The sequence below is a fragment of the Parathielavia appendiculata genome (assembly GCF_033297405.1).
Source record: "Parathielavia appendiculata strain CBS 731.68 unplaced genomic scaffold N657scaffold_9, whole genome shotgun sequence".
Lineage (NCBI taxonomy): Eukaryota > Fungi > Ascomycota > Sordariomycetes > Sordariales > Chaetomiaceae > Parathielavia > Parathielavia appendiculata.
In genome coordinates, this window is record NW_026944228.1 from 563,369 (window position 1) to 586,575 (window position 23,207).

The 23,207-nt window shown below is 56.7% G+C and overlaps 9 protein-coding genes across 9 annotated transcripts; 4 read left to right on the top strand and 5 right to left on the bottom strand.

Moving 5' to 3' along the window:
• The first annotated feature begins 127 nt into the window (after positions 1 to 127).
• N657DRAFT_664904 (tRNA-guanine transglycosylase) lies at positions 128 to 2,071 on the top strand. The gene is made up of 2 exons (XM_062795267.1): positions 128 to 641; positions 704 to 2,071. The coding sequence occupies exons 1-2, from the start codon at positions 407 to 409 to the stop codon at positions 1,891 to 1,893; spliced, it is 1,425 nt and encodes a 474-aa protein (XP_062646083.1). The 5' UTR covers positions 128 to 406; the 3' UTR covers positions 1,894 to 2,071.
• Positions 1,990 to 5,923, bottom strand: N657DRAFT_498954 (Adaptor protein complex AP-3 delta subunit). Its single transcript, XM_062787659.1, has 6 exons — positions 5,514 to 5,923; positions 5,335 to 5,453; positions 5,078 to 5,274; positions 4,644 to 5,027; positions 4,367 to 4,595; positions 1,990 to 4,310 (listed from the first exon to the last, which is right to left on the bottom strand). Coding segments are annotated over exons 1-6 (3,156 nt in total). The 5' UTR covers positions 5,516 to 5,923; the 3' UTR covers positions 1,990 to 2,085.
• Positions 5,924 to 6,492: 569 nt separating this feature from the next.
• Positions 6,493 to 7,648, top strand: N657DRAFT_682109 (protein prenylyltransferase; the record flags this gene model as incomplete). Its single annotated transcript, XM_062796458.1, has 4 exons — positions 6,493 to 6,870; positions 6,941 to 7,147; positions 7,205 to 7,363; positions 7,412 to 7,648. 4 exons carry the CDS (start codon positions 6,493 to 6,495, stop codon positions 7,646 to 7,648), a joined length of 981 nt encoding a protein of 326 aa, XP_062646085.1.
• A 529-nt stretch (positions 7,649 to 8,177) lies between these two features.
• On the bottom strand, positions 8,178 to 10,951 carry N657DRAFT_647000 (GMC oxidoreductase). The gene is made up of 3 exons (XM_062793233.1): positions 10,523 to 10,951; positions 10,113 to 10,456; positions 8,178 to 10,024 (listed from the first exon to the last, which is right to left on the bottom strand). Exons 1-3 carry the CDS (start codon positions 10,581 to 10,583, stop codon positions 8,600 to 8,602), a joined length of 1,830 nt encoding a protein of 609 aa, XP_062646086.1. The 5' UTR covers positions 10,584 to 10,951; the 3' UTR covers positions 8,178 to 8,599.
• A 2,455-nt stretch (positions 10,952 to 13,406) lies between these two features.
• N657DRAFT_657162 (uncharacterized protein) lies at positions 13,407 to 15,378 on the top strand (the record flags this gene model as incomplete). The annotated part of the gene is made up of 2 exons (XM_062794777.1): positions 13,407 to 14,786; positions 14,845 to 15,378. 2 exons carry the CDS (start codon positions 13,407 to 13,409, stop codon positions 15,376 to 15,378), a joined length of 1,914 nt encoding a protein of 637 aa, XP_062646087.1.
• A 65-nt stretch (positions 15,379 to 15,443) lies between these two features.
• Positions 15,444 to 16,198, bottom strand: N657DRAFT_498646 (uncharacterized protein). Its single transcript, XM_062787658.1, has one exon. The coding sequence runs from the start codon at positions 16,080 to 16,082 to the stop codon at positions 15,639 to 15,641; it is 444 nt and encodes a 147-aa protein (XP_062646088.1). The 5' UTR covers positions 16,083 to 16,198; the 3' UTR covers positions 15,444 to 15,638.
• Positions 16,073 to 17,462, bottom strand: N657DRAFT_647003 (uncharacterized protein). The gene has a single exon (XM_062793234.1). The coding sequence runs from the start codon at positions 17,205 to 17,207 to the stop codon at positions 16,314 to 16,316; it is 894 nt and encodes a 297-aa protein (XP_062646089.1). The 5' UTR covers positions 17,208 to 17,462; the 3' UTR covers positions 16,073 to 16,313.
• Positions 17,463 to 17,541: 79 nt separating this feature from the next.
• N657DRAFT_647004 (glutamine-dependent NAD(+) synthetase with GAT domain-containing protein) lies at positions 17,542 to 20,974 on the top strand. The gene is made up of 14 exons (XM_062793235.1): positions 17,542 to 17,724; positions 17,776 to 18,001; positions 18,058 to 18,135; positions 18,207 to 19,109; positions 19,165 to 19,237; positions 19,297 to 19,688; positions 19,745 to 19,828; positions 19,951 to 19,986; positions 20,057 to 20,068; positions 20,131 to 20,247; positions 20,320 to 20,359; positions 20,413 to 20,616; positions 20,691 to 20,738; positions 20,795 to 20,974. Exons 2-14 carry the CDS (start codon positions 17,948 to 17,950, stop codon positions 20,917 to 20,919), a joined length of 2,166 nt encoding a protein of 721 aa, XP_062646090.1. The 5' UTR covers positions 17,542 to 17,724; positions 17,776 to 17,947; the 3' UTR covers positions 20,920 to 20,974.
• A 1,135-nt stretch (positions 20,975 to 22,109) lies between these two features.
• On the bottom strand, positions 22,110 to 22,271 carry N657DRAFT_536962 (uncharacterized protein; the record flags this gene model as incomplete). The annotated part of the gene is made up of 1 exon (XM_062787789.1): positions 22,110 to 22,271. A coding segment is annotated over one exon (162 nt), but the record flags the coding sequence as incomplete, so codon positions are not given.
• Between the last annotated feature and the right edge of the window lie 936 nt (positions 22,272 to 23,207).

Sequence of the window (23,207 nt, forward strand, 5' to 3'; positions counted from 1 at the left end):
TTTAAGGCGGGGGCCACTTTTAGCCTTGGCCGACAACCTCGATAAATTACTGGGTCTAGGTAACGTTGGCTGTAATCCGTAATGAACGGGGCTGTTAGCCTGCCCTGAACAATTCCAAGAACCGACCCCCGTATCAATTGCAGGAGCAGAGAATTAGCTGGGACTCAAAATAAAAGCACGGCAGAAAAACACAACATAAAACTCGGCTTTCTATGACACGGTCATGAATATCCTGCCCATCGTCGTGTTTCAGGAGTTTTGCCACTTTCAGACTTTAAACCCAATGCAACTGGGTGGATCGGAAGCCTGAATGAATCTCAACTGTATTTCTGCGTGAAGACGGAAGAATCAGTGAGCCCCTGGATTGCAACACGGGTTCAGCGACACATACCCAACACTTCGCACAATGACGGTTGATAATCAGAATCTGGAGTCCGGAGCCATGAGATTCGAGGTTATCAAAGCTGCGCTGAAAGGCGGCGCCGCTGCTCGGCTGGGCCGTCTGGCGTTTGCAAGGAGACTACCCATCGATACACCCAACTATATGGGAGTCACCTCGCGCGGCGCCCTGCCGCATCTCACCCCGGACAACGTGAGCAAGCACTTGGAGACAACCGGCGCATATATGGCGCTGGAGGATTGTGAGTTGCGATTAAGTCAAGCGATGACTCTGCTGAGAAGCTTCCTGACTCTAATACCTCAGTCATCGAGCGGCCTCAGCAATACGCCAAGAGGACGCCCCCTATCTATGAGACCCCGACAACAACAAAACACAACACGCGCCTCCACAGCTTTACTGCCTTGCCGCAGTCGGTCACCACCGTCCTCAGCGCCCGCCGCCTTCCCGCTGTTGCTTCTCCCATGGGCAACACCAACGCCTCCGTGTCCGTCTTCACTTCGACAGGCTTCCAGGTTCTCACCACCAAAGAGTACCTGTCAGCCGTGAAGACCCTCACACCCGACATCGCCATTCCCCCGGCAGACCTCACCCACAGCCCCATCACGCCCAACTCCAAACGCGCCCTGCGCATGGCCGAGCGCACCGACGAGTGGGTAGTCGACTGGTTCTCAGAGCTCTCCGACTCCAACAACCCCAGGATATCCACCTTCGCCCCCGTCCTGCCTGTGTCCTACTCCATCCAATGGGAATACATCTCACGCCTCGCCGAAGACTACCTCCCGACATCCCAGCTCTCAGGCTTAGCCATCTACGACGCCGACCTCCTGCCCGACCTAGCTGAGCACTGCGCCGCCCTCGTCCCACTCCCGCGCCTCTCCCTCGCCGACCCGCCCACGCCCCACCACATCCTCCGCCAAATCACCCTTGGAATCGACCTCTTCGCGCTCCCATTCATCAACACCATCTCCGACGCCGGCCTGGCCCTCTCCTTCACCTTCCCCCCACCCACCACCACCAATACCTCCTCCGTTTCTGAGAGCAGCAGCAGTTGTACAGGCGGCCCCTCCCCGCTAGCAATCGATCTCTCCCTCCCCGCGCACGCCACCTCTCTCCTGCCCCTCACTCCCAACTGCACCTGCTACGCCTGCACATCCCACCACCGCGCATACATCCACCACCTCCTGTCCGCGCGCGAAATGCTCGGCTGGACGCTGCTGCAGATCCACAACCACGCCATTATGTCGGCCTTCTTCGCCGGCGTGCGATCGATGCTCGCCCAAGGGGTGGCACAGGAGGGGAACTTCGACGAGGCGGTCCGGCGGTTCACGCTGGCTTACGAACCCGAGTTTCCCGAGGGTGTTGGGCAGCGGCCTAGGGCGAGGGGGTATCAGTACAAGAGTGTTGGTGGTGGGGAGGGGAGGAGGAATAAACCAGCTTGGAGCAAGTTGGATGGGAAGGCGCAGGATGAGGAGGATGGAAGGATAGAAGCTTGATCAGGGGAGATAGGTTGTATTACTCGGATAATAGGTCTGTGAAATACGCGGTATGCCCGATAGAGCATTTGATAGAGTGAGGTATGAGCGCGGCCGGGGATAGACTTGGTTGATGGAAGCACGCATTTACGATACCAACAGTCGGTTTGACACAGTTGTATAGCTTCTTCTGTTTCCTGATATCAAACCCATCTATTGCCCCTCCGCAGCAGCTGCAGCCCCTTCCCCTTCATTCAACTGCACCACTTTCTTAACCTTCTTCTTGGCCTTAACCACCGGCTCCCCGTTCCCACCCCCAGCACCCTCCTGCCCTTCGACCCTGACTTTCTTCTTCTTTTTCGTCTTAGGCTTCACCCCTTCCCCTTCTGGAAGCCCTTCACCTCCCCTTATCCCTTCTTCCCGCTGCCCCTCATCCGCCTTCACCACCTTCTTTGTCGTCTTCTTCTTCCTAACCACCACCCCCTCCACCGGCACCCCCTGCGCAATCTGTATTCTCTCGTTGGCCCTCTGCATCTCCAGCCGCAGGCGCTGCACCTCCTTCAGCGCCTGCGCCATTTCCGCTTCCTCCCGTTGCTGCCGCTCGTGCGCCAGCGGCCCGCCGCCGCCAGACTGGCCCGCTCCTTCCTCCCCGAGGGCTAGATCGCTGAGATGGCTTGACGTGATCTGCAGGAGAGAGTGCTGTTTGAGCTTCTTGGCGACCGCCGTCCTAGACTTCGCCGCGAGGGACGGTTCTGAGCTGTGTTCCGAGTCGTACGTGGTGGTGCGTGGCGTGGAGAGGCCGCTTCCGCCGAGGGTCTCATCCGCTGCTACGACGATGCGTTGGTTGGGTTTTGACTTGGGGCGCAGTTGTTGTTGTTGGTGTTGGGCTGGACTGGCGCGGCCCTGGGGGTTTGGCTTGTCGAGGTCGAGTTGCATGATGGGGATCGAATCGATGTCGAGGTCGGGGCCGTTTTCTTTCTGGAGGATGTTGTGGATTGGTGTTGATCTGCCGCCGGATGCGGTGGAGTCGGGGATGTAGAAAGGGTCATCGCGGTAGCGCTCCATGCGCTCCGCCTTTCTCCGTGCGATAATGTCCGAGTCAAGGTAGCTCTCTTCCGACTGTTGGTATGAACTGGAGACTTCCTCTGGTGCGTCGACGAGCCTCTTGATCGCCGGCTCGCTAGACATGCTTGTGGCTGGTGGTTTCTCGTTGTAGTAGGCTTCAAACTCGTCGTCACCCTGCACCGGCAGCATTAACGAGTCCGCCTGCGCTAAGAGACTGTTCAGGTTGGGGTGGATCGGCTCGTCGAGATCCAAGTCATCTGGGACCGGCACGTTCTGTTGCGTTCCCGCAGCAACTGAGTTGAGCTCCCATCCAGCGAAGAGTGAGGGGATAGCCTGAGTGAGAAGCAATGGCGGATCCTGCTGTACCTCGTCGGTAGATGTTGCTTGGCCGGCTGCTGCTTCGGCCGTCAGCTTGAGCAGCTCGATGAACTCAACAGCACGCTCCTGGACCTCCAGATACGGGTGTGACGAAAACGGCTCCAGGACGTGGATGATGCGGGCCATCAGTAATGACACTGTCGACTTTCTTTCCGAGGTCCAGAGTGCCTGATCATCTCCGCTAACATGGGCAAACAGCTTCAAAACAGCTTGCAGACACGTTGCTAGAACCTCGGGGTCCCCAATTCGGGGGACAATGTCCAGCAAATACCGCAGGGAGTCGTCAGGAGATAGCAGCTGCGAGGCGTACTCTCCAAGCACCCACGCAATGGGCTTGAGTGCCCCTGAAACCACAGGCTGGGAAAGCGAAATTTCCGAGCCCATCCGGGATACGACGAGCTCAGCGGCCCTTACAGAGACGGCTCTGATGGCCTTGACTTTGACGGCGACATTCCTGAGCTCGTTGCCGATTTTCTCGGAGATGTCGCCGGGGACCTTTAAAGGTGATAAGCCGCCGTCAAGATCTTTGGCTCGCGGTGCAGGGGCAACTCGCAGAAGCTGACTGATAACGTCTATGTACCAGTCAAAATCGACTATGTTGGCGTAGTTATTCTGAGTGCACATCATGAGAATGCGGCCGATGACGTCGACCGTGTAGTTGTCCGGCAGAGGAGGAGCGCGGTCTAGCGCCTTGCGTCGGCGTTTGGAATCCGCGCTTCCCTCGTCGCTCGAGTCTGTCTCGAGACCCTGGCCCTCGAGACCATTTTGCTGTTGGTTGAGTGTCGTCGACGATGCTTTAAGCTGCCTCATCAGGCGGCTAACAATCGTCACTAGGTTGTCGCTGCTGACCATCCCCTGCACCAAGTCGAGGGCTTTTATCCTGATTGTAATATCTTCACTATCGATGCACTCAAGGATCACATCCTCCTGTTGCGCGACAAGAAATGGGTGAGTGACGACAATCCGATTGAACGCGAGGAGCGCCACGTATTTGACTGAGTGAGCATTGTTAGCCGAGGGCAGTCACTTTGGAGGGATGGGGTCTTCTTACGGTTTGGATCGCTGCTGGCGGACACCATGCCCCGCAGCTTCGTGACGCACAGTGAGGCTACCTCTTCCCTCGCGGAAAAGTCTTCCCCGTCTCCGAGGATGCCGCCCTGGATGATGCCGTTGATACACTCATACAGCAAAGACATTGCCGGGGTAGTTCGAATAAGGTTGGTCAAAGGTGGCAGCAGCTTGCGCACCAGCCTCGGCTCCAGAGGCGTCAAAGTAGCAAACTACAGCACGTTAGGGCAATCGACGTGTGTGAGCGTAGGCGGTCTTACAAGCTTGATCAGCTTTATTGCCATCCAGTTATTTCCTCCATCGACCAAAAGCTCAAACAGCCGGGGTGCGAGCGGAAGGAAGTCATGCGGCCTTCGCCACCCCAGTTCGCATACCACATTTACAATAGCCGCCGTCACGCTCGAGTCCTCCTCCGGGTCCATCAGGCGCTCTTTGATTTTGGGCCAGGAGGCACGGAGTGCTTCTGGGTATACCAATGCTAACCGGTAGAGGGTGACCACCGTCTTTTTTCGAATAGCGGCATGCGAATGACCGAGGCGAGGTAGCAAGTCACCGAGCAGTGACATGGCCAGGGAGGGGGTGACGATGTGAGGGAGCGCACCGATCGGGAGGGAAATAATGATCGGTAGCGATGCAGCCACGTCCTGGAAATGGATCAGCAGGCGGCCGCGCAAGAAACATCAGACCTGCTCACTTTCTTCAACAGGTTTGTTGCCATCATGAGAACATCAGTGTCCGGGCGGAAACTCTGGACAGCTGCAAGATAGCCAACTCGTTTTTGGTGGTATTTCTGGGACGACATGACCTCAAGGACATGGAACGAGGCCCAGGACATGTCGTGCCCAAGCATCTCGAGGTAGACGAGTTTGAGCAAGGCCGTTGCCTTGACGTCTGTGTCACGGTTGTCAGCTAGACAGGCCGTTGAAGAAAAAGGGGCGAGGGGAGACCAACCCATGTCCTGACTGCGGATTTCGGAACGGCATTCTTTCAAGCTGGTCTGAATGTATTCCTTCTCGTTGCCTTTGTGGTTTCGCAGGCCTCGGATGAGGTCGTACAGCGACTTCTCGAACCTAGGGACCATCAGCAGGGCGTTCTTGAAGGAAGGAGCTGGAGGTGTCAGGGTGACGCACATGGTTGATATTGGTGTATATTATTACCTATCCGCCTTAAAAGAAACCGCTGCAAGCTCGGTAGTCCTCGCTTCCCAATACTCGACTTGGGGCTTGACGTCTCGTCGATGCTCGTGACCGTCGATCGTGCAATTCGGGCTCAGGCGGGGTTCAGCGGCGGGGTGTTCTGGTGGAAAGCATTGGACATGAAACGGCGAAACGCATTTTGCCGTAGGTCAAAGAGTCCTGGCTAGGGGAATTACTCTGTCGAGACTCGCTTGACTTCAGTTGCTCCCGCGGCTTGCTGGTTGACACCGGACCATCACCGCGTAGAGTGAGCGGATGTCGTTGGTCAACGTAACCTAACAACTTGGAAGCTCCGACGCAGCATGTCACTGCAGTGCCCTGCACAGTACAATCCCAACCCTGGTTCGTTCGTTAGCGTAGCACATAGCGGGGTACTAGACATGAAATGGGATGAAAGGAACGTAAGAGAGCAAGAAAGAGAGAAAAAAAAGGAATGCAAAGACAGAAATATAAGAGGAGGATGAAGATAAATATAAAGATGAATACGAGAAGGATCAGCAAGATAAAGATAAAGAGAAAGAGGAAAGAAAGAATACAAGATGGTCAAATTGAAGAACGATGTTTAATACTTAACGGAAGTTCCACGCTAACAAAAAAAACGAAGGTTGAATTGTATCCAGACTGCTCAAGCGGCACTGTCTTCCGGCCGGAACGATCGAAGCCGTAACGCCAGCCTCAGCATTCAACCATGCCCAGAATGCCTCCTGACCTCTGGCTTCGGCCCCACTTCAGGCCCGTTCTTCGGTTGAGCCATGACCCAATGGGTTGAAGCTCCAGCAGCAGCTCCGTCCGTCCGTCTCGTCGCACGGTACTCGAATGACAGCTTGACACTTCAAGGCCAACTCAACCAACCGATCGCGACAACTTCCATCTCCTTCTCGCATTGTCGTGGTTACATAATTAGAGTATATCAATGGCTCCTTCGGCACTCCAGCCTCCAACCCGACTCTCTCCAGCGGCCGCGCTGGCATTGTCCCAACAAGCGCCGGCAATCTTGCGCAGCTCGACGTCGATCGCGTATCCGCCCCCCCTCAACAAGCTGCTTTCGGGCTCGGAGAACTCGGAGAAATGGCTACAATACGAAAACCTCATTATGTCGTGTCTGCGAACAGGCGACGACCAGGCCGCACATGCATGCCTCAGGCGTCTCATCGTCCGCTTCGGAGATGACAACGAGCGGGTGCAGGCTCTCAGGGGCCTCGTCAAGGAGGCCGAGGCCAGGAACAACGGCGCGTTGGAGGAAGTTTTGAAGGAATACAATCAGATACTGAGCGGGAATGACACCAACATTGTTCGTCCTCATCGTCTTGGCCCGGCGCCGATGCCTTGCAAAGGACCTGGCTGACCAATGATTCCTTCAGCCAATCGCGAAGAGGCGGATTGCGCTTTTGCGGTCCATGGGGCGCCTTTCTGATGCAACATCGGCTCTTGTGCAGCTTCTCGATTTCTCCCCGACTGATGCCGAGGCGTGGTCGGAGCTGTCGGATATCTACGTGTCTCAGGGCATGTACTCGCAGGCCATTTATGCCATGGAGGAGGTGCTTGTCCTGGCACCAAATGCATGGAATGTATGCAGCCCAACCATGGTCCGGAGACTAAGCCCTATGCTAATGTACCCGGCTTAGATCCATGCGCGGCTGGGTGAGCTGCAGTACATGGCTGCTACCGCCCCGGGTGTTGCCAGTGGCTCGTACCAACAGTACATGGCTGAGGCGATCAAGCGCTTCTCACGAAGCATCGAGCTGTGTGACGATTACCTCCGGGGCTACTACGGGCTGAAACTGGTAGGACCGTTGCCGTGGGTCGCTGAGACAGCAGCTGACGGCTTTTAGGTCACGAAGAGATTGCTCATTGAAGGGGCCCTGGCGGCGAAGCAAACAGAGGGCAGTGAGTTCACCCTGCCAGACACAAATACCATTGAGCGGCTCAATGAGCTGGCCACTGCCAAGTTGTCCGAGATTGTGCGACGCAGTCTCTCGCATGACCGGGGCTGGCGCGGATACAGCGAAGGCGACATAGCGGTAGCTCGGGACTTGCTTGGCGAGGATGAATCCCAAGTTACGCGGTGATGGGTTCAAGGGATTTGACCAGCGGCATTGCGCGCAGATCCAGTGACACGTTCGCGATGCCAGCAAAGACGTGAGTCATGGCGGAGATGGCCGACCGATCCTGTGGAGGCTCGCCTACCGGCTTCGAGACACACACAACGTTTCCTTCGAGATGTGAATTGTTTTCGACGAAAATTCCTCGCCTTATTGGTCCCGTGGTTTGCTGCTGGTCACATTATCCAGGGTGTGGGTGTGGGTGTCGGGCAGAAAGTCGCGGCATCAGAAGCCCAACGTGGCACCACCAAACCAACACGGAAGAGGTTGGCTGCCCGGGTGGGGAATGGGCGGAGCGGGCCTTGCAGCCCAACCGGATGCCGGCGAGTGAGGCTCACCTGCAGCGCAACCTATCACCTTCTTGGGCACAGAAAACCGATCATCGGGCTAGGCTCGGCAAAATGGCTGGGTTCGTGGGCCTACACAGTAGGGACGGTCGACCAACCACCCTCACCTACTCCATACACTGTTTGATTCTACATGTTCAAGATATCCCACTGGCTGTTTGATGACCTCAGGACGCCGCAGGCAGGCAGACCCGGTCAAGGTGTGCCTGACACCGTCCCTTCCTGAGCATTAGCTTGGAACACCGATGCAGAGCCAACATCAATGTGTCTCGTGAGCGGCTCGATTTCCAGACTGGATCTGTGGTCCCAGTGAGTTTAGCCCAGAGTTAATAGACATGGAGACAGCAATATATCGCATCTATCACATACGGACATACCCACAGAAACATGGCCCTTTCCCCTGTTGTGTAACCGGCCCCGTTTCAGTGCTCACTCATCCGCACTTAGTTAAACTGGGATCCAACTGTACAGCACGGGAGGTATTCAAGGCATCTCAAAGATTTGTTGAAGTCCCCGGGTGTCTCGCACATAAGACGCTCACGTCCCTCTTCAACCGCATGACGCCTCATTTTTACTTCGACTCCAAGCCCAGCTCCCTGAGGAAAATGTCCGCGGCCTTTTCGCCAATGGCCAGGGCAGTATTGTTGGTATTGGCAGCCACGTTCCGCGGCACGATGCTCATATCGGCAATCTTGAGTCCCTCCACGCCGTACACGCCGAGGCTGGCATCCACCACGCCGCCCCGCTCGCGCGGCGCCATCTTGCACGTGCCGAGGGAGTGCCATGTGGTGCTGACGTTCTCCCGCAGCCACTTCTCCAGCACGGCGTCGTCCTCGGGCGTGTACTCGATGTCGGGCACGTCGACGGGCAGCGGCGGCTGCCCATCTTCGAGACGGATGCACGCGGCCCGGGAGCCCGGCGCGAAGGGCGGGTGGCAGGCGGCCATTTCGCCCCGGTAGCAGGGCATGCGCCGCATAATCTCGCGCTGCTTCTTGTAGGCCCACACGTGTTGCTTGGCGTCGAGGCCGCCGGGGTCGGCAAAGAAGCCCGTCTCAAAGTCGAGGGGGTCGTCGAGCCGCGGCCCCGTGATGTGGATGTGGCCGCGCGAAAAGGGGTAGACGGTAAAGGTCGAGATGGCCAGCCCGGGGCCGCCGGTGGCGAGGCTCGGGTCCCCCGAGAACCCGGCGATGACGGTGAAAACCACCATGGGCTTTTCGGGGTGGTCTTTGAACTCCCGATCCCAGGCGGCCTTGAACTGGGGGCCCAGAGCGGCAGCCTCTGCGTCGCTTGGCCGGACCTTGCCCTGGACCTCCTGGGCGTTCCAGCCCAGCATCGGATGGCCTGCCTTGATCAACTCCTCGGGACTCCCCATACGGCCGTAGACGAGAGCGTCCAAGGTGTCGGTGGCATCCAGAGAGTTGAGGTACGGGTACGCAAGCAAATGGTGGTCCTCGTAACCGTTTCCGACACCCGGCACCGATGCGACAAGGGGAATACCTGCGGCCTGCAGGACCTGGGGGTCACCGACGCCGGATCTCTCCAAGAGCGAAGGGGTGCCGCAGGCTCCGCTCGACGCAACGACGAGCTTCCGGGCCCTGACCGTCTTGAGCTCCGTCGCATCACCGCCAAAGGCTGGGTTCGGTCTGAACTCGACCCCAACAGCCTTGTGGTTGTTGTTGTCAAACAGGATGCGCGTAACCTGCGACTCGACAAGAACATGCAGGTTAGGGTGCTTACCGTCGTTCAGGAGAGGATGGAGGTAGCACGTCGCAGCGTCTTGTCGCTTGCCATCCGGGGAAATGTAACGATAGGCAGGCCCGACGGCATTCACCGCCTCGAGATCCTGCACGTCTTCGACCTCGGGCCACCCCACCTTCGCCACCGAGGCGATGAACTCGTCCTCGAGCCTCTTTGAATGGTACGAGCCGCGCGAGACATGAATGGGGCCCTCGTTCCCGTGGACGCCCTTGCCGTCCTTGCCGTGGTAGGTCTCAACCTTTGCCATATCGAGGGCCATGAGTATCTGCTGCTCCTCGGGTGCAGGAAATGCAAAGACTAGAAGAGAAAGAAGAGAGGGAAGTCACCTTCTTCAGGTAAGGCAACATATCCGCGCCCGACCATCCCGGGACGGCCCAAGAGTCAAAGTCGGACTTCTGAGCCCGGCTGTACATCATGAAGTTGGTCGACGATCCTCCGCCCAGAACACCGCCTGACGGCAGGATGAGCTCGCGGTCGGCCACGGCGGGAGACTTCTTGGCCTTGTAGAAGAGATTCGTCGTGCTGCCGGGCGCGAGATGGGCCAGGAAGTAGGCGGGATGCATGATGGTGGGATTATTGGCATTGTTTTGGCCCCCCTCGATCACGAGAATGGATATGCTGGGGTCTGCCGCCGCCAGCCGCGAGGCGACGACGCAGCCAGTTGTGCCGCCTACACAGAGCGGTCAGTCAGACAGTGAGTCGGGATCGCCGGGCGCATTGATAAGAAGGTACTTGCCGCCGATAATCACCACATCCACCTCGCGAATATCGTCGGGAAGCTTGTTGTAAAGGCCCATGATGATCACAGCTCTGAGAGTCTGGTGGCTTTCGAGCGGAAGACAGATGGGACGGAACTCAACCAGATGGCTTGGTGTGCGAAGCCCAATTTATGTTCCTTGAGGTGATACATAAATACTTGATGTAGGGGATCCCATTGAACCCCCGCATCTCCCGGTCAGGAGGATTCATGGGAGTCCAAATTTGTCTGACAGGCCGGTAGAGTAAGCGGCCCTGTGCCGTCCGGGTGCATTCAGGTTTCTGTTCCAAATCACAGCCACAGCTGCACACCAGGCTCGCCGCCTGGCTAAGCGCCTTTGGTTTGGCAGTTGGCAAGTAAACATTGGGCCATGAGAGAACCTCGTGTTTGCGTATAGGAGGTAGGATCACGGCCAGTGTTGGGTGTCGATAAGCTGATTTGGGATGTGAGCGTCTCAGTAGGTGGTGATTTCGAAGTTTTTCCTGTAGTCACGGCAACACCCGGTCCGTTTGCACACAGCAAACCCTTCAGAATGCACCATTTGTTACAATTTAAATATCCATGTTAGCCAACGCTCCACCTGTTTTGGGCAGCCAGAGCCAGACAGCCGGGCGCACTGCATGGATGCTTCTCGTGGGTCTGCCCTACGAACATCCATTGTTTTAAATTTTGTCTTGATAAATCGGTCTGTCGGGTGCCCAAGAACACAAAATTGAAATCTAAATCGACTTCTCAAGGCCAAAACTCTCATACAGAGGCCGCAACGCCAAATTTTTAAGAATCAAAGCCATATTTATCCAAAGGCAGCTTTTCTACCCTTTTTTTCACTGAAAGCTACCTCACCGAAGCAGCGCACACCTCCGATACAACAGCCGACCCCACCACACCGGCCTCGAGTCCGATCTTTTTCGAGGGGAGGACAACGGTCATCCCGTCTTGTAGGATCTACATTGAGCGGGAACTCCCACCTGACAGTCTGTGGACACCTTATCCGATCACAGACAAACCCCCAGGTATGACGATGTTTCCTCACGTCTTATCCCTTTCTGTACCACCCATTTCCCAAGGTTGGCCGCCCATGGCTGGTTCTGCCCTGCAGTACCCATATCCCATCGCCTTCAATGTCGGTCCAGCCCGAGTCCCTCGTCATCCGGGAGCTGTGCGCTGAGGACCTGCTGAACCTCCCCGAGTCTTCGACTTGGCAGGTGGTCCCAAGGGATGCATGCACTCCTACACAGCAGGAGAGGTCGGCGGGGCAAAAGAAAACCAGGGTCACTGATCTTTGCCCCTTGGCCTTATGATACTACAGTATCAAGGCCACGATGTTCATGATACCCCGGGCTCGTGTCAACATGTGGTTGTCGACGTAGAATCTCCATCGTCATCAACCCTTTGCTCAGGTCTGTGTGGGGTCATCACTCGGGGGACCCCAATGAAGGGCCAAATCAAGCTCCTGCCTCGACCAGTTGCCTTGCTGATGCACTGCTGCTTCCACTGCAATCGCGGGGTTTCTACGTTCCATCAAGCAATGGCCAGCCCCCACTGACGCTATGCTAGTATTGAGGTCTCTCCCCGAGGTTCAGGTATTCGCGCCCGGTGCTCAGACAGTCTCCCTAATCAGCCACTCCCGGCTCCCGTCCCTTCAGGCGGTGTGTTCTTGCGGTTACGAGTGTCACCTGGGGCAAGCTCACAGACCTCCCCTCCTCTTTCAAGCAGAGGCAAGTGTTGGGCCCCGCGTTAGTCAGTCATGCCGTTCCCTCATAAATCCAAGCTCCCTCTCTCTGAGGTTCCCGCATTATCTTGAGCGCTGTCCAGTCCACACCTCACCTCCTTCACCATGGACAGCGAAATGGGTTGAAGGGGTCCAATTCCGCCGCACTCTGGGTTGTTCGCCCTCTCACCTCCCCTGTCTCCCGCAACCCCTCGAGTGGACCTGGCCCAGGCTTTTAGTGCATACAATTCCCGCTTGTCGCTGACCAGCGGCCCCAGCACGCAAAAGCCCGATCAACTGCTCCCTTGTTTCGCGCCCAACTTCTAGCGCCGTCCGTCGACCTTCTACATTATCCCGGAGGACCATTGTTACTTGACCCAACTTTCTCGCCCTAAAACCGCTTGCGGACCTATCATCCTGTTACCAGCAATAGCAGCCCAGTTCTCGAAGCAGAGCCCACAGCCGCTTCCCCTCCCAGCTCGCTCAATCCAAGCCACGGACACCCCCTACACACGTCAACACCACACACCGCCAACCTTTTTTAGGTTTGTGGCACCCGAGCTCAATCCTGGCAACGACCGCCCCAAATCACGTTGGCCGCCTTTGCCTCATTTCCTCTTTCCCTTGGACTGTCGAGAGTGAAGGGTGACATATATCAGCATCACCAATGCCGCTGTAAGTTTCACCTGCAACCCAAGGTCGACCCCTCCACCCCAGTACCCTGTCAAGCCAGCTGTGCCGCAGGACCCGTGTCCTCGTTCCATAGCCGCTCAACTCCGTAGTACCTGGCTGACCTGTCGCGCCAATCATCTCGCTCTTGCACACAGAAAACAACGAACCGTAACGGTAAACAAAAAGCACGCTCCAGTTTCAAGTTCATCCAGTGAATACGACGACGAGGTCGATTCGTCTCAGCACAGCGAGGAATACAGCGAGTCGCTGGCTGACGACGACGACGACGAGGAAGAAGACGAGTGGGCGGACGAGTACGACGAGCTCGACCCTTCGGATTCAGCCTCCACCACCCAGGAGTACAAGGCGCGCGCCCTCCCACGATCGCACAGCCCACGTCCGCTCCGCGGCAACCCGCGCACCCACAGGATTCCTGCCGGGCAACAGGCATACCCATATCACGCGCCTTCGGCCCCGCCAATGAGTATAGATCATTCCGACGACTACGGTCCGTCGTACGGACGCGGCTACGGCCCGCCGCCTCCGCAGAATCAAGGCGCATTCTACGGCGCCAGACCCGGCCATCAACCCGGCGGCTACGCTCAGAGCCACGTCGGCTTCATGCCAAGCCACTACGGCGGCCAGATGGTTCCCTATAACGACTACCGGAACCCCTTCACGCCAATCGGTGGACATGCCGCCAACCCCTTTGGCAATGACCCGCGTAGTTCCTACGACATGATGCCTTACCACCAAGGAGCTTCCGCGCCCGCCTACTACGGCGCCGGGGGCCCGGGGTACGGTATTCCTCCGCATCTGCAATCGTACATGTACAATGCTCCGCCGCCGCCGCCAACAGAAGTCGCCGCAACGAAACCTCCCACGCCGGCACCCCCGCCGGCCGAGAAGAAACCAGACCCAGAGGTCGAGGCATTGAAGGCGCAACTCGCAAAGTTCCAAGAAAACGAAAAGAAAAAGGCAGAGGCCGAGAGGCTAGCAGAGCTGAAGGCGAATATGCAGCGGGAGGCTGAAGAGGCTCTCCAGAGGCGGATGGAGGAGATGCGGAGAGCCCAGGAAGAGGCAAAGAAGGAGATTGAACGAGCAAGGATTGAGGCCGAGAAGTTGGCTCGCGAGAAGTTAGAAGCCGAGAAGAAGGCCGAGGAGGAAAGGAAGCGGCAGCAGGAGGAAGCAATGAAGCGCATCGAACGGGAGGCCCGCGAGAAGCTTGCGGCAGAGCTGAAGGCAGCCGAGGAGCGGAAGAAGCGAGAAGAAGAAGCGGCCGCCTTGGCCGAGGCGCAAGCCAAGGCCCGGATCGAGCTGGCCATCCGGGAAGAGCAGGAAAGAATTCACGCCCGGATCAAAGCGGAAGAGGAGGCAAAGGCTGCCGCCGCAAAGAAAGCGGCCGAGGAGGCCGAGCGGCTGAAGAAGATCGAGGAGGATGCCAAGAAGGCACTGGAAGCAGCCATCAAAGAGCAAGAGGCGAAGCTGGCTGCGGCTGTCCAAGCTGAGCGTGAAAAGATCGAAGCCCAAAAGAAGGCCGAAGCGGAAGCTGCCGAAGCTGCCGCGAAGAAGAAAGCCGAAGAAGAGGCATGGCGGAAGCAGCTCGAGGCGGAAGCCAAGCTCAAGGCTGAGGTTGAAGCCAGGCAGAAGCTCGAGGCGGAGCGCATGGCGGCAGAGGCAGCCAAGATAGCCGAGGAGGAGAAAATGAAGGAAGAAAAGGCGATGAAGGAAAAGGCCCTGGAAGAGGCCAAGAAGAACCTAGAGGAGGCTTCCAAAAAGCAGGAGAAGCTGCCCATCAAGTTCAAGGACGCCGTTGGCCGCAAGTTCAGCTTCCCCTTCCATTTGTGCCAGACATGGCAGGTAAGTAAACACACGCCCTTGGAGCATTGCTGGATCGATCTTTACTGATCGCTTACAGGGCATGGAGGAGCTCATCAAGCAAGCCTTCCTACACGTCGATGTCATTGGCCCCCATGTCCAAGAAGGACACTACGACCTGATCGGCCCCAACGGCGAGATCATTCTCCCCACCGTCTGGGAGAAGGTCGTTCAGCCCGACTGGGCCATCACAATGCACATGTGGCCCATGGACAAGGCGCCGCTTCGCCACCACCACCAGCAGATACCTCCGGGTGGGATGCCACCAGGCGGTATCCCACGCCCTCCAAACGGCCACCACCATCCACACCAACGCCCAGGCGCCGGCATGGCGGGTGCCTTCATGCGGCCCCCAAGCGCTCGCCCAGGCGGCAGCGGCGGCATAAATATTCCTCCTCCCCCGCCGGGCTGGGGCAGTGGTATGCCGCCCGGCGGGGGCGGGCGGTCGGGCCTCGCAGCCCAGGTTGTGACCGTCGAGCCGGGCAAGCGGCCCAAAAAGGAGAAAGGCGGCGCCCCCTCGTCGGTGCTCGGCTGGATGACTGGCGCCAAGCCCAAGAGCAGCAGCAAGAAGTAGGTTGGATCTTGGTGTCTTTGCCCGTAACAACCTGCTAACGTTGATTGAACTTACAGGAAAAAGCACTGAGCTCAGACACACTCAGCAAGCGTCCGCCACAGCGATTGTTTGAACCGGATGCCATGATCGGCATGGGTTCTGATAACCGGCGGGCCAGTCACTGAATTCGGTTCCATGAGCGCTTCAAGCTCAAACTGGCCGTCTCGGTAACCACACCAACGTCTTTTCTTACTCACTATTTTTTGGAGATAGTTATTCTGCTACATTGTTAGTCGGTTTGGCTTTTGATACCTTTTCGCTTGTTTGCTGTTTCGCCATTTGACATTCCCTTTTTCATTTCTCCCGTTCTCTTGCGTTAGGTTTGGATCGTCTGGTTTATAGCGCGGCGTGTTGTTGCTGTTCTGCTTTTTTGCTGAGCAATATCGCATTGCCGCCGGAGTATGAGGAACGAGGGATGGGAGACGAGGCCATGAGCGATGGGATATGGGCACTGATGATGGATGATGGGTTGTGTTTGAGTGGTGGACGGCGGATGGGCTTTCCAAGGGACGTGGAGTTGCCTGGACCGGCGCAAAAGGTTCATTGTCCATGGTCGGCAGCGCGGCGGGAGGATCGTCCTGCTTTTTGGATTTAGACGGATCAGGCTTTCGCGGTTTTGATCTTGTTGTGTTGTTTCTGCTATGCATGGATGAAATGCTATGCATGGATGGATGTTGTTTGATCTATCTATGCTCTGCTTCTATGTTCTATAGGCAGATTCCCCTTCTAGTAAACCGGTAAAAACAGACAAAAATGGTATAACATACACAGTGTACATGACTCGTTCAAGGCTATGACACGCCATCTCTCCTCGAGGAACCACCGACGACAGCATGCCGCTTGAACTGTTTGCCGCGCGTTGGTAGCAAATCCGCCAACCGACCCCCAGACTACCCTCACCTCCGCCCATACAACTTCCTCGCACGCGCCTCAAAAGCCTCCACCATTTCGTCCACCTTATCATCCGCCACCTGGCCCACCGCAAACCCCAGCGCGGGATTTGCGAACCGAAACGTCACACTCAGCGTCACCTCGGTCCAGTACTCCTCTTCTTGCCTCAGTCTTGGGACAGGCTTAACAGTCCACCGGGTAACGAGACTCTCAAAGATACCGCCCTCCATCACCCGCATGTCCAAATCCAAGTCGGCGTCGCTATACCCGACCGCCCGCAGCGTCTCGCGCGGGATGCTCGTCTCGGCGCTCGCGCCGCTGACTGCTTCGACTACCTGCCCCGGCACGCAGTATACGCGCGAGGTGTAGGTCTGCGTGAAGGGGCCCCAGCCGACGGTCAGGTCGGCCAGGGCCGGGTGTAACCTTGTTGTTGTTGTTGATGTGGTCGCCACTGCTGCTGCTGTTGGTGGTTGTGGTGTGTCGTTCCCTTCTCCCCCGTCTGATTTGGTGGTGGGACTGGAGGTGGGGGTTGTCCAGCGGGTTACGTGGGAGTGGGCGCAGTGGGGAAGGAAATGGCGGTAGGAGTCGATGTCTGCTATTAGGGTGTAGATTTGCTGGGGCGGGTATGGGAGGAGGCGGCAGGCGCGGAGGGTTTTGGAGGCGGGTTGTTGTTGTTGGGAGGAGGAGGAGCCTTTCGGGGCGAGGTTGGAGAGGGCCGAGAGGAGGAATGGGCGGGAGGTGGTTGTTGTTAAGCGGCGTGTGGTTGGTTTTGATGGTAGAGAGAAGGAGCGCGGTGGTGCGGATGTCGATTTTGGGCGTAGAAGGAAGGACGGTGAAGCGGCTGCTGGCGGGAGGCGGGTGAGAAAATTGCGCGTCGCGGGTGGTAAGCGCTGCGCCATTGTGTGATGCTGGGAGACGAGGATGGCGCAAAGATGGGCGGGTGCTCTGACGCGAAAGTGGGAAGTGCGCGCGGCCGAGTCGAGGATGATGTAAAGAGCTTCTCGTGGTAGAATATTAAATTATCATTAACTATAGCATCACAGCAAATACTGTTGCGGTAAATGCCGAAGTCCGTTTCCGTTGTGTTCTTGACGAAATGTGACGAACCGGGCGTTCGTCTTGAAGATCTGCCGAGCCGAATTTGCGATAAATTCCGCCCGCCATTCAAGGAGCTAGACCAAATACGGTATGTTTTGGGAACGTCCATTGCCCTGGGTGTTGAGGGGTAACTTACGGATGCCAGAGATATGATGTGCCATGAGTCCGAACTCTCTATGACCTGCCAACGGTCCTAGATATCTTGCCATCGGGCTCTATTATGGTACCGTTGTCAGGTTGTGACTTTTGCCTGCAAGGGTACCTTATTGGGCGTAGAGGCCGCCAAAGCTCCCATCGGGCTTGTAAGAAACGAAGCAGGTAGGCGAAGAAAGGTCATATCTATCCCTTATCACTCACTGACCGTCAAAGCGTCATCCTAACGCTGGAACCTCAACTGAGAAAACAACGTCAGGTCAATAAGGGGAGTAGGTCGACCGAGTGGGAGAGTCTCGAATATCTTCGTAGCTCTGACCGGAACTTAAGCCTGGGACAACATTGTGTTAAACAATAACAGGAGAGTCAGGAACTCAAAACACCGGCCATGGGGCATCTCGTGACGGTTTCGACCTGCAGCTTGAACCAATGGGTTCTCGATGTGAGTGGCTTCCGCCCCCCTCCTCAATGGATGCCGCTGTCGCTCACCCTGACCAGTGGGAAGGTAACCTCGCCCGCATCATCGAGAGCATCCACCAGGCGAAAGCTGCCGGTGCTCGCCTTCGTGTTGGTCCAGTAAGTCAGGCATCTGAAATAACAGCAATACAAGTCTTTTTTTTTTTCAACGCTTATATCCACGCATCAAGGAATTGGAAATCTGCGGGTACTCGAGTCTGGACCACTTCCACGAGCTCGATGTCTACACGCACAGCCTCGACATGCTCCGCCGGCTTCTGCTGGACGAGAGCACCCATGGCATCCTCCTCGACGTCGGCATGCCCATCCTGCACCGGAATCTGCGCTACAACTGCCGCGTCATCTGCCTCGACGGCAAGATCCTCCTGATCCGCCCCAAGATGTGGCTCGCCAACGACGGCAACTATCGCGAGATGCGCCACTTCACCCCCTGGATGCGCCCCAGGGAGACGGAGCTGTTCCATCTGCCCAAGATGCTGGCCGACCTGCAGGGCGACACCCATGTCTTGTTCGGAGATGCCGTCATCTCCACTCCCGAGACCGCCTTTGGCGCCGAGACGTGCGAAGAGCTGTTCACTCCCAAAGCGCCGCATATCGACATGGCGCTTGACGGCGTCGAGATCATAACGAATTCCAGCGGCAGTCACTTTACCTTGCGCAAGCTTGACACCCGTTTGCAGCTGATCATGGAAGCGACTCGCAAGTCCGGCGGCGTCTATCTCTACGCGAACCAACAGGGCTGCGATGGCGAGCGCTTGTACTTTGACGGCTGTGCCATGATCATTGTAAATGGCGATGTGGTGGCCCAAGGGTCCCAGTTCAGCCTCAACGACGTTGAGGTTGTCACAGCCACCGTCGATCTTGAGGAAGTGAGGTCCTACAGGGCTTCCATCTCCCGCGGCCTGCAGGCGGCGGCATCTACTGCCAAGTACCAAAGAATCCAGACCCCGTTTGAGCTCAGCTCGGAGGAGGATGACTCCGACACCAGCAAGGCGCCTACTCTTCCGATCCAGCCGCGGTTTCACTCGGTGGAAGAGGAAATCGCTCTATGCGGCGGTTGCTACCTGTGGGATGTGAGTGCAGCATCCAGCCGTTGTCGAGGTCTATGCTGACCTCTCCACTTGACAGTACCTGCGCAGGTCCGGGACTGCTGGCTACCTGGTGCCCCTGAGCGGAGGCATCGACTCGTGTGCAACCGCAGGTACGTTCTTCCACCACCGCCGTCCACATCCCAAGCAAGCCATGCTCACCACCCTCCAGTAATCGTCTACTCCATGTGTCGCGTCGTCATGCGAGCCCTCCACGAAGGCAACCCCCAAGTCATTGAGGACGTCAAGCGCATCGCACGGTACAACGGCCAGGGCGTCCTGCCCAAGACGCCCCAGGAGCTCTGCAACCAGGTCTTCACGACCCTGTACATGGGCATGAAGAAGCAGAGCTCGCGCGAGACGCGCCAGCGCGCCAAAGACCTCGCCGAGGCCATCGGCAGCTACCACGTAAACCTCGATATTGACGACATCTACGAGGCGCAGAAGAAGCTCGTCGCCAGCACCGTCGGGTTCGATCCCAAGTTCAAGGTCGAGGGCGGGACGGAGCAGGAGAACTTGACGCTGCAGTGCTTGCAGGCCAGGATTAGGATGGTTACTGCTTATGTAGGTTGGGTTTTGATGTGTTTGTGTAGAGTGCCGGGTGTTGACTTGCAGCGCAGGAGTTTGGACAGATTCTGCCGACGGCGAGGAAGAGGCCTGGAGGCGGCAGCTTGTTGGTGCTTGGTAGTGCCAACGTTGGCGAGGTGAGTGTCATCCGCGAGATGATTGCTTTATTGGAGCTGACACAAAGCACTGCAGAGTATGTCGCCCTGACCGAGAAAGAATCGCTTGTGGTTAGAGATGATGCTCATGTTCCTCTCGTCTAGGCCTAAGAGGCTACTTGACCAAGTACGACTGTTCCGTAAGTCGCATCCCGTGAAGCCGTTGCCTCCTCAGAGATGCCTCCAAGAACACAAGCTAATACCCTCTAGAGCGCGGATATTGTACGTCAAACCCAAGGCCGTCGTATGATATGTTTGGAGGAAGCTGACTAGTTTTTTCCCAGAATCCCATTGGCTCCATCGACAAGGCGGACTTGAAGCGCTTCATTGCGTGGGCTGAGAAGAACTTTGATCTACCGTGTCTTCATGACTTCTTGACGGCTGTTCCGACCGCCGAGCTGGTCAGCGCATCTCTCTGTGGTCTTCACAACCAAGCTCGAAGCCACGATGCTGACTAGGCTACCCCTTTACAGGAACCCATCACACAGGACTATGTCCAGAGCGATGAAGCAGGCATGTGTATTGATGCATGGTCACTTCTGTTCAAGAGATACTGACCGAGCTAGACATGGGCATGACGTATCAGGAGCTGACCATCTTTGGCCGGCTCCGCAAGCTCAACAAGCTGGGCCCCTTCGGCATGTTCCAGCGGCTTGTGCATGACTGGAGTATTGACCGCGAGCACAAGCCCGACGACGACGCGCCGTACTACACGCCCGCGCAGGTTGCCGAGAAGGTCAAGAAGTTCTTCCACTTCTATGCCATCAACCGTGAGTTTCTTCTCCAGTATCCTTTTGTGTTTGCAGTTTTCCAAAATATGGAAAAATACTGACGGTAAAAACAGGTCACAAGATGACCACTCTGACGCCTGCGCTCCACTGCAACGACTACTGCAAGTGACATCTGGCTGGTTGCATTAATCTTCAAAAAGCTGACGAGCAACTGTAGCGCCTGACGACAACCGCTTCGACCTGCGGCCGTTCCTGTACCCGCCGTTCTGGAAGAGCTGGAGCTTCAAGCGGATTGACATGGAGCTCGAGAAGATTGAGAAGAAGCGGGCGAGCAAGAAGTAATGATCAGATTATAGTTGAGCTAATTCTCGGACTGTATGTGAAGACTGGTTAACGGCTCAGGGGTTACAATGAGTAAGGTAGATATTTGACAGAGTCTGCCAGGCCGATGCTTACGCTTACACACCTGCTTCATGTGCTCCGTAGCACTCCTACACGGTTCCTGTCTACAGTGCAGCTCACCGACTGCCGAATCCCGCTGTCAAAGCACATTGCCCATGTCACAAAGTGACCGGGTCGAAGATACTGTCACAAGCACCCCAACACACCCGGTGCTGTCTGTGACTCCAATGACATGCCGAATATGCTCGCTCTTGACCGTAATTTTCGGTTACCATGGCTTGATTGGGCCGCCGTTCTCATTATACACTCCCTAAAGACCATTGTAGTAAACTCCTAGACCAACCTCTCCTTGGTTGAAAGTTAGGCCCGAGACTGTGCTCGGATCTGGCACTTTGATGCAAGGTACCCGTTGCGTAGTGGTACAAACCAGGTTACAGGTGCATGCTTTGGACGAACACAGAACGGAGATGTGGCATGGCGGCTAGCAATCTTTCGCAACCTACGCATCGGCCAGAAAAAGGGGAGTTCATTTGCGAATGTGCCGTGTTCGGGAAAAGTTCAAGAGTGCCACATATGGCAGGAGCTCATCCTCTTCCTGGTGAGATAAAGGGTGACGATTTGGCTCTGGTATAGTAATCGCAGAGTTGTGATTTACCTCTAGCACTCGAAGCGAGATTCGAGGCCATGAGGACAGTGTGCAACACGGAAGGAGCGCAGTCAAGCCTGAGAGTGGAGAAGTTGAGGGTTGAATTGTTGATGCAAAAGTCATCAGGCGTCATTAGATCATTACTATTTACTGTATCCCTAATTCTCCTTCGCGCCCATTTACCCCCTGGTAACTGTCGACAACTCATTGTTGGGTACCCGCCCACGGAGCCGACTGGAGAGAAGAAACTTGACCAGGTAGGTGTTGGCGCCGTGAATGGTGATGATAGCCCCATAAACACGACGATACACCAGCCTTTTTTCACCTTGAGTGATAGGTTTACTGCCGTGATCCTCCGCCGCCTGGACAGGCATCAGCATCCTCCATTCACATGTACTTGCGCAGCTGCCGAGTACTGACCTCCGCCCTGTCCCTTGCCCTGGCCCTGAGAGTACTGGAAGTAAGCCTGCTGGCGATACCGCTCTTCGGCGCAGGCGTCACAGTCGCGGCCTTGATCCCAGCAAGACCTCAGCTTCTTGACCCTGCGGCATTGGTGGAAGGGGTGGTTGCGGGCGTAGTGGCAGTAGCACTTTAGCCGGAACACGGAGTGTCCGCAGGTGAAGATGAACTCGTCAAAGTCGCACATGGTGGCTGCGTCAGGCAAAGGTGTTTTGGTGGTTTCTGCCTGCCTGGAGTCGTGTTGATATTTGGGGGGCTCTCAGAGGTACACTGAGCGCCGCTGAAGCTTGAGCTTAAGGGATATCGTGAGAGCAAGAGGGTTGCTAACGCCGTGTCTGAGAGGCCTGAATCGCCAATGCCATGGTTCGTGGGAGAACGGCGAACCAGTTCTTGGATGTTCCTATATACCCTCCGAGAGGCAGCTCACGCGTGGGACAGCCACAATCCTTCATTCAAGGCTCACTGGGATCGCTCTCTTTCCCATTTCTGGCTGGACATCACACGTTACCGTTGACAACCTGCATGGCCGGCACCGAGAAGGGGGTGGCAGGCGTGGGTGGAGACCAGAAGCGCCTCATGTGAGACGCCAGACAATGAGCAGGCCTGCTGTGATGGCGGGGCGTGACAGAGGCGTGACATGGAGTCGTCACCAAGTCCTTGTAGTGATAGATCATCCATTGTACGAGATGGGGCGAGCGTCATTCGTCGACGCTGGCTGGCCTCTGTCCGACGCAGCCCGAGAAGCCGATGACGATGGCCAGCTGGCTTGCGCTGCTGCGGGCCATTCCGGACACGGTGCGTTCTCCTGCAGCTTGAGGCAAACAGGGGATGGCCTTCGGATGTGATTCGAGAGCCTGGGACCCGGCGACACTAGCTTTCCACAAACACTCATTGTGAACCGAGATAAAATGAACTTTGCCACGGCCCAGGCGAGGGCCGCTTCATCAGACGCTGGGGTTCTCAAGTCTTGCTCTCAGACCCGTATCAAAGCCTTTCCGCGCAAAGCCATTCCGCGGTATCAAAAGGAACTATTGTCACCAATAGGGGCAGCAGGGTATCCTCCCACACGGTAGAGGTACGGGACGGTGTGCTCCCGACCGTCGGCCCGCATCGTGGGGCGTAC

Coding starts and splice junctions, on each gene's coding strand:
- N657DRAFT_664904 (XM_062795267.1), top strand. CDS start 407: ATGACGGTTGATAATCAGAATCTGGAGTCCGGAGCCATGAGATTCGAG. Junction 642..703: donor ATATATGGCGCTGGAGGATT/GTGAGTTGCGAT, acceptor CTAATACCTCAG/TCATCGAGCGGCCTCAGCAA.
- N657DRAFT_498954 (XM_062787659.1), bottom strand. Junction 5,028..5,077: donor CAACAAACCTGTTGAAGAAA/GTGAGCAGGTCT, acceptor ATCCATTTCCAG/GACGTGGCTGCATCGCTACC. Junction 4,311..4,366: donor CGCCAGCAGCGATCCAAACC/GTAAGAAGACCC, acceptor ATGCTCACTCAG/TCAAATACGTGGCGCTCCTC.
- N657DRAFT_647000 (XM_062793233.1), bottom strand. CDS start 10,583: ATGGGCCTTTACAACAAGCTTCCCGACGATATTCGCGAGGTGGATGTG. Junction 10,457..10,522: donor GGATGTGGTGATTATCGGCG/GCAAGTACCTTC, acceptor CGCTCTGTGTAG/GCGGCACAACTGGCTGCGTC. Junction 10,025..10,112: donor TGTTGCCTTACCTGAAGAAG/GTGACTTCCCTC, acceptor GATATGGCAAAG/GTTGAGACCTACCACGGCAA.
- N657DRAFT_498646 (XM_062787658.1), bottom strand. CDS start 16,082: ATGCATAGCATTTCATCCATGCATAGCAGAAACAACACAACAAGATCA.
- N657DRAFT_647003 (XM_062793234.1), bottom strand. CDS start 17,207: ATGGCGCAGCGCTTACCACCCGCGACGCGCAATTTTCTCACCCGCCTC.
- N657DRAFT_647004 (XM_062793235.1), top strand. CDS start 17,948: ATGGGGCATCTCGTGACGGTTTCGACCTGCAGCTTGAACCAATGGGTT. Junction 18,002..18,057: donor TGAACCAATGGGTTCTCGAT/GTGAGTGGCTTC, acceptor CACCCTGACCAG/TGGGAAGGTAACCTCGCCCG. Junction 19,238..19,296: donor CGACTCGTGTGCAACCGCAG/GTACGTTCTTCC, acceptor ACCACCCTCCAG/TAATCGTCTACTCCATGTGT.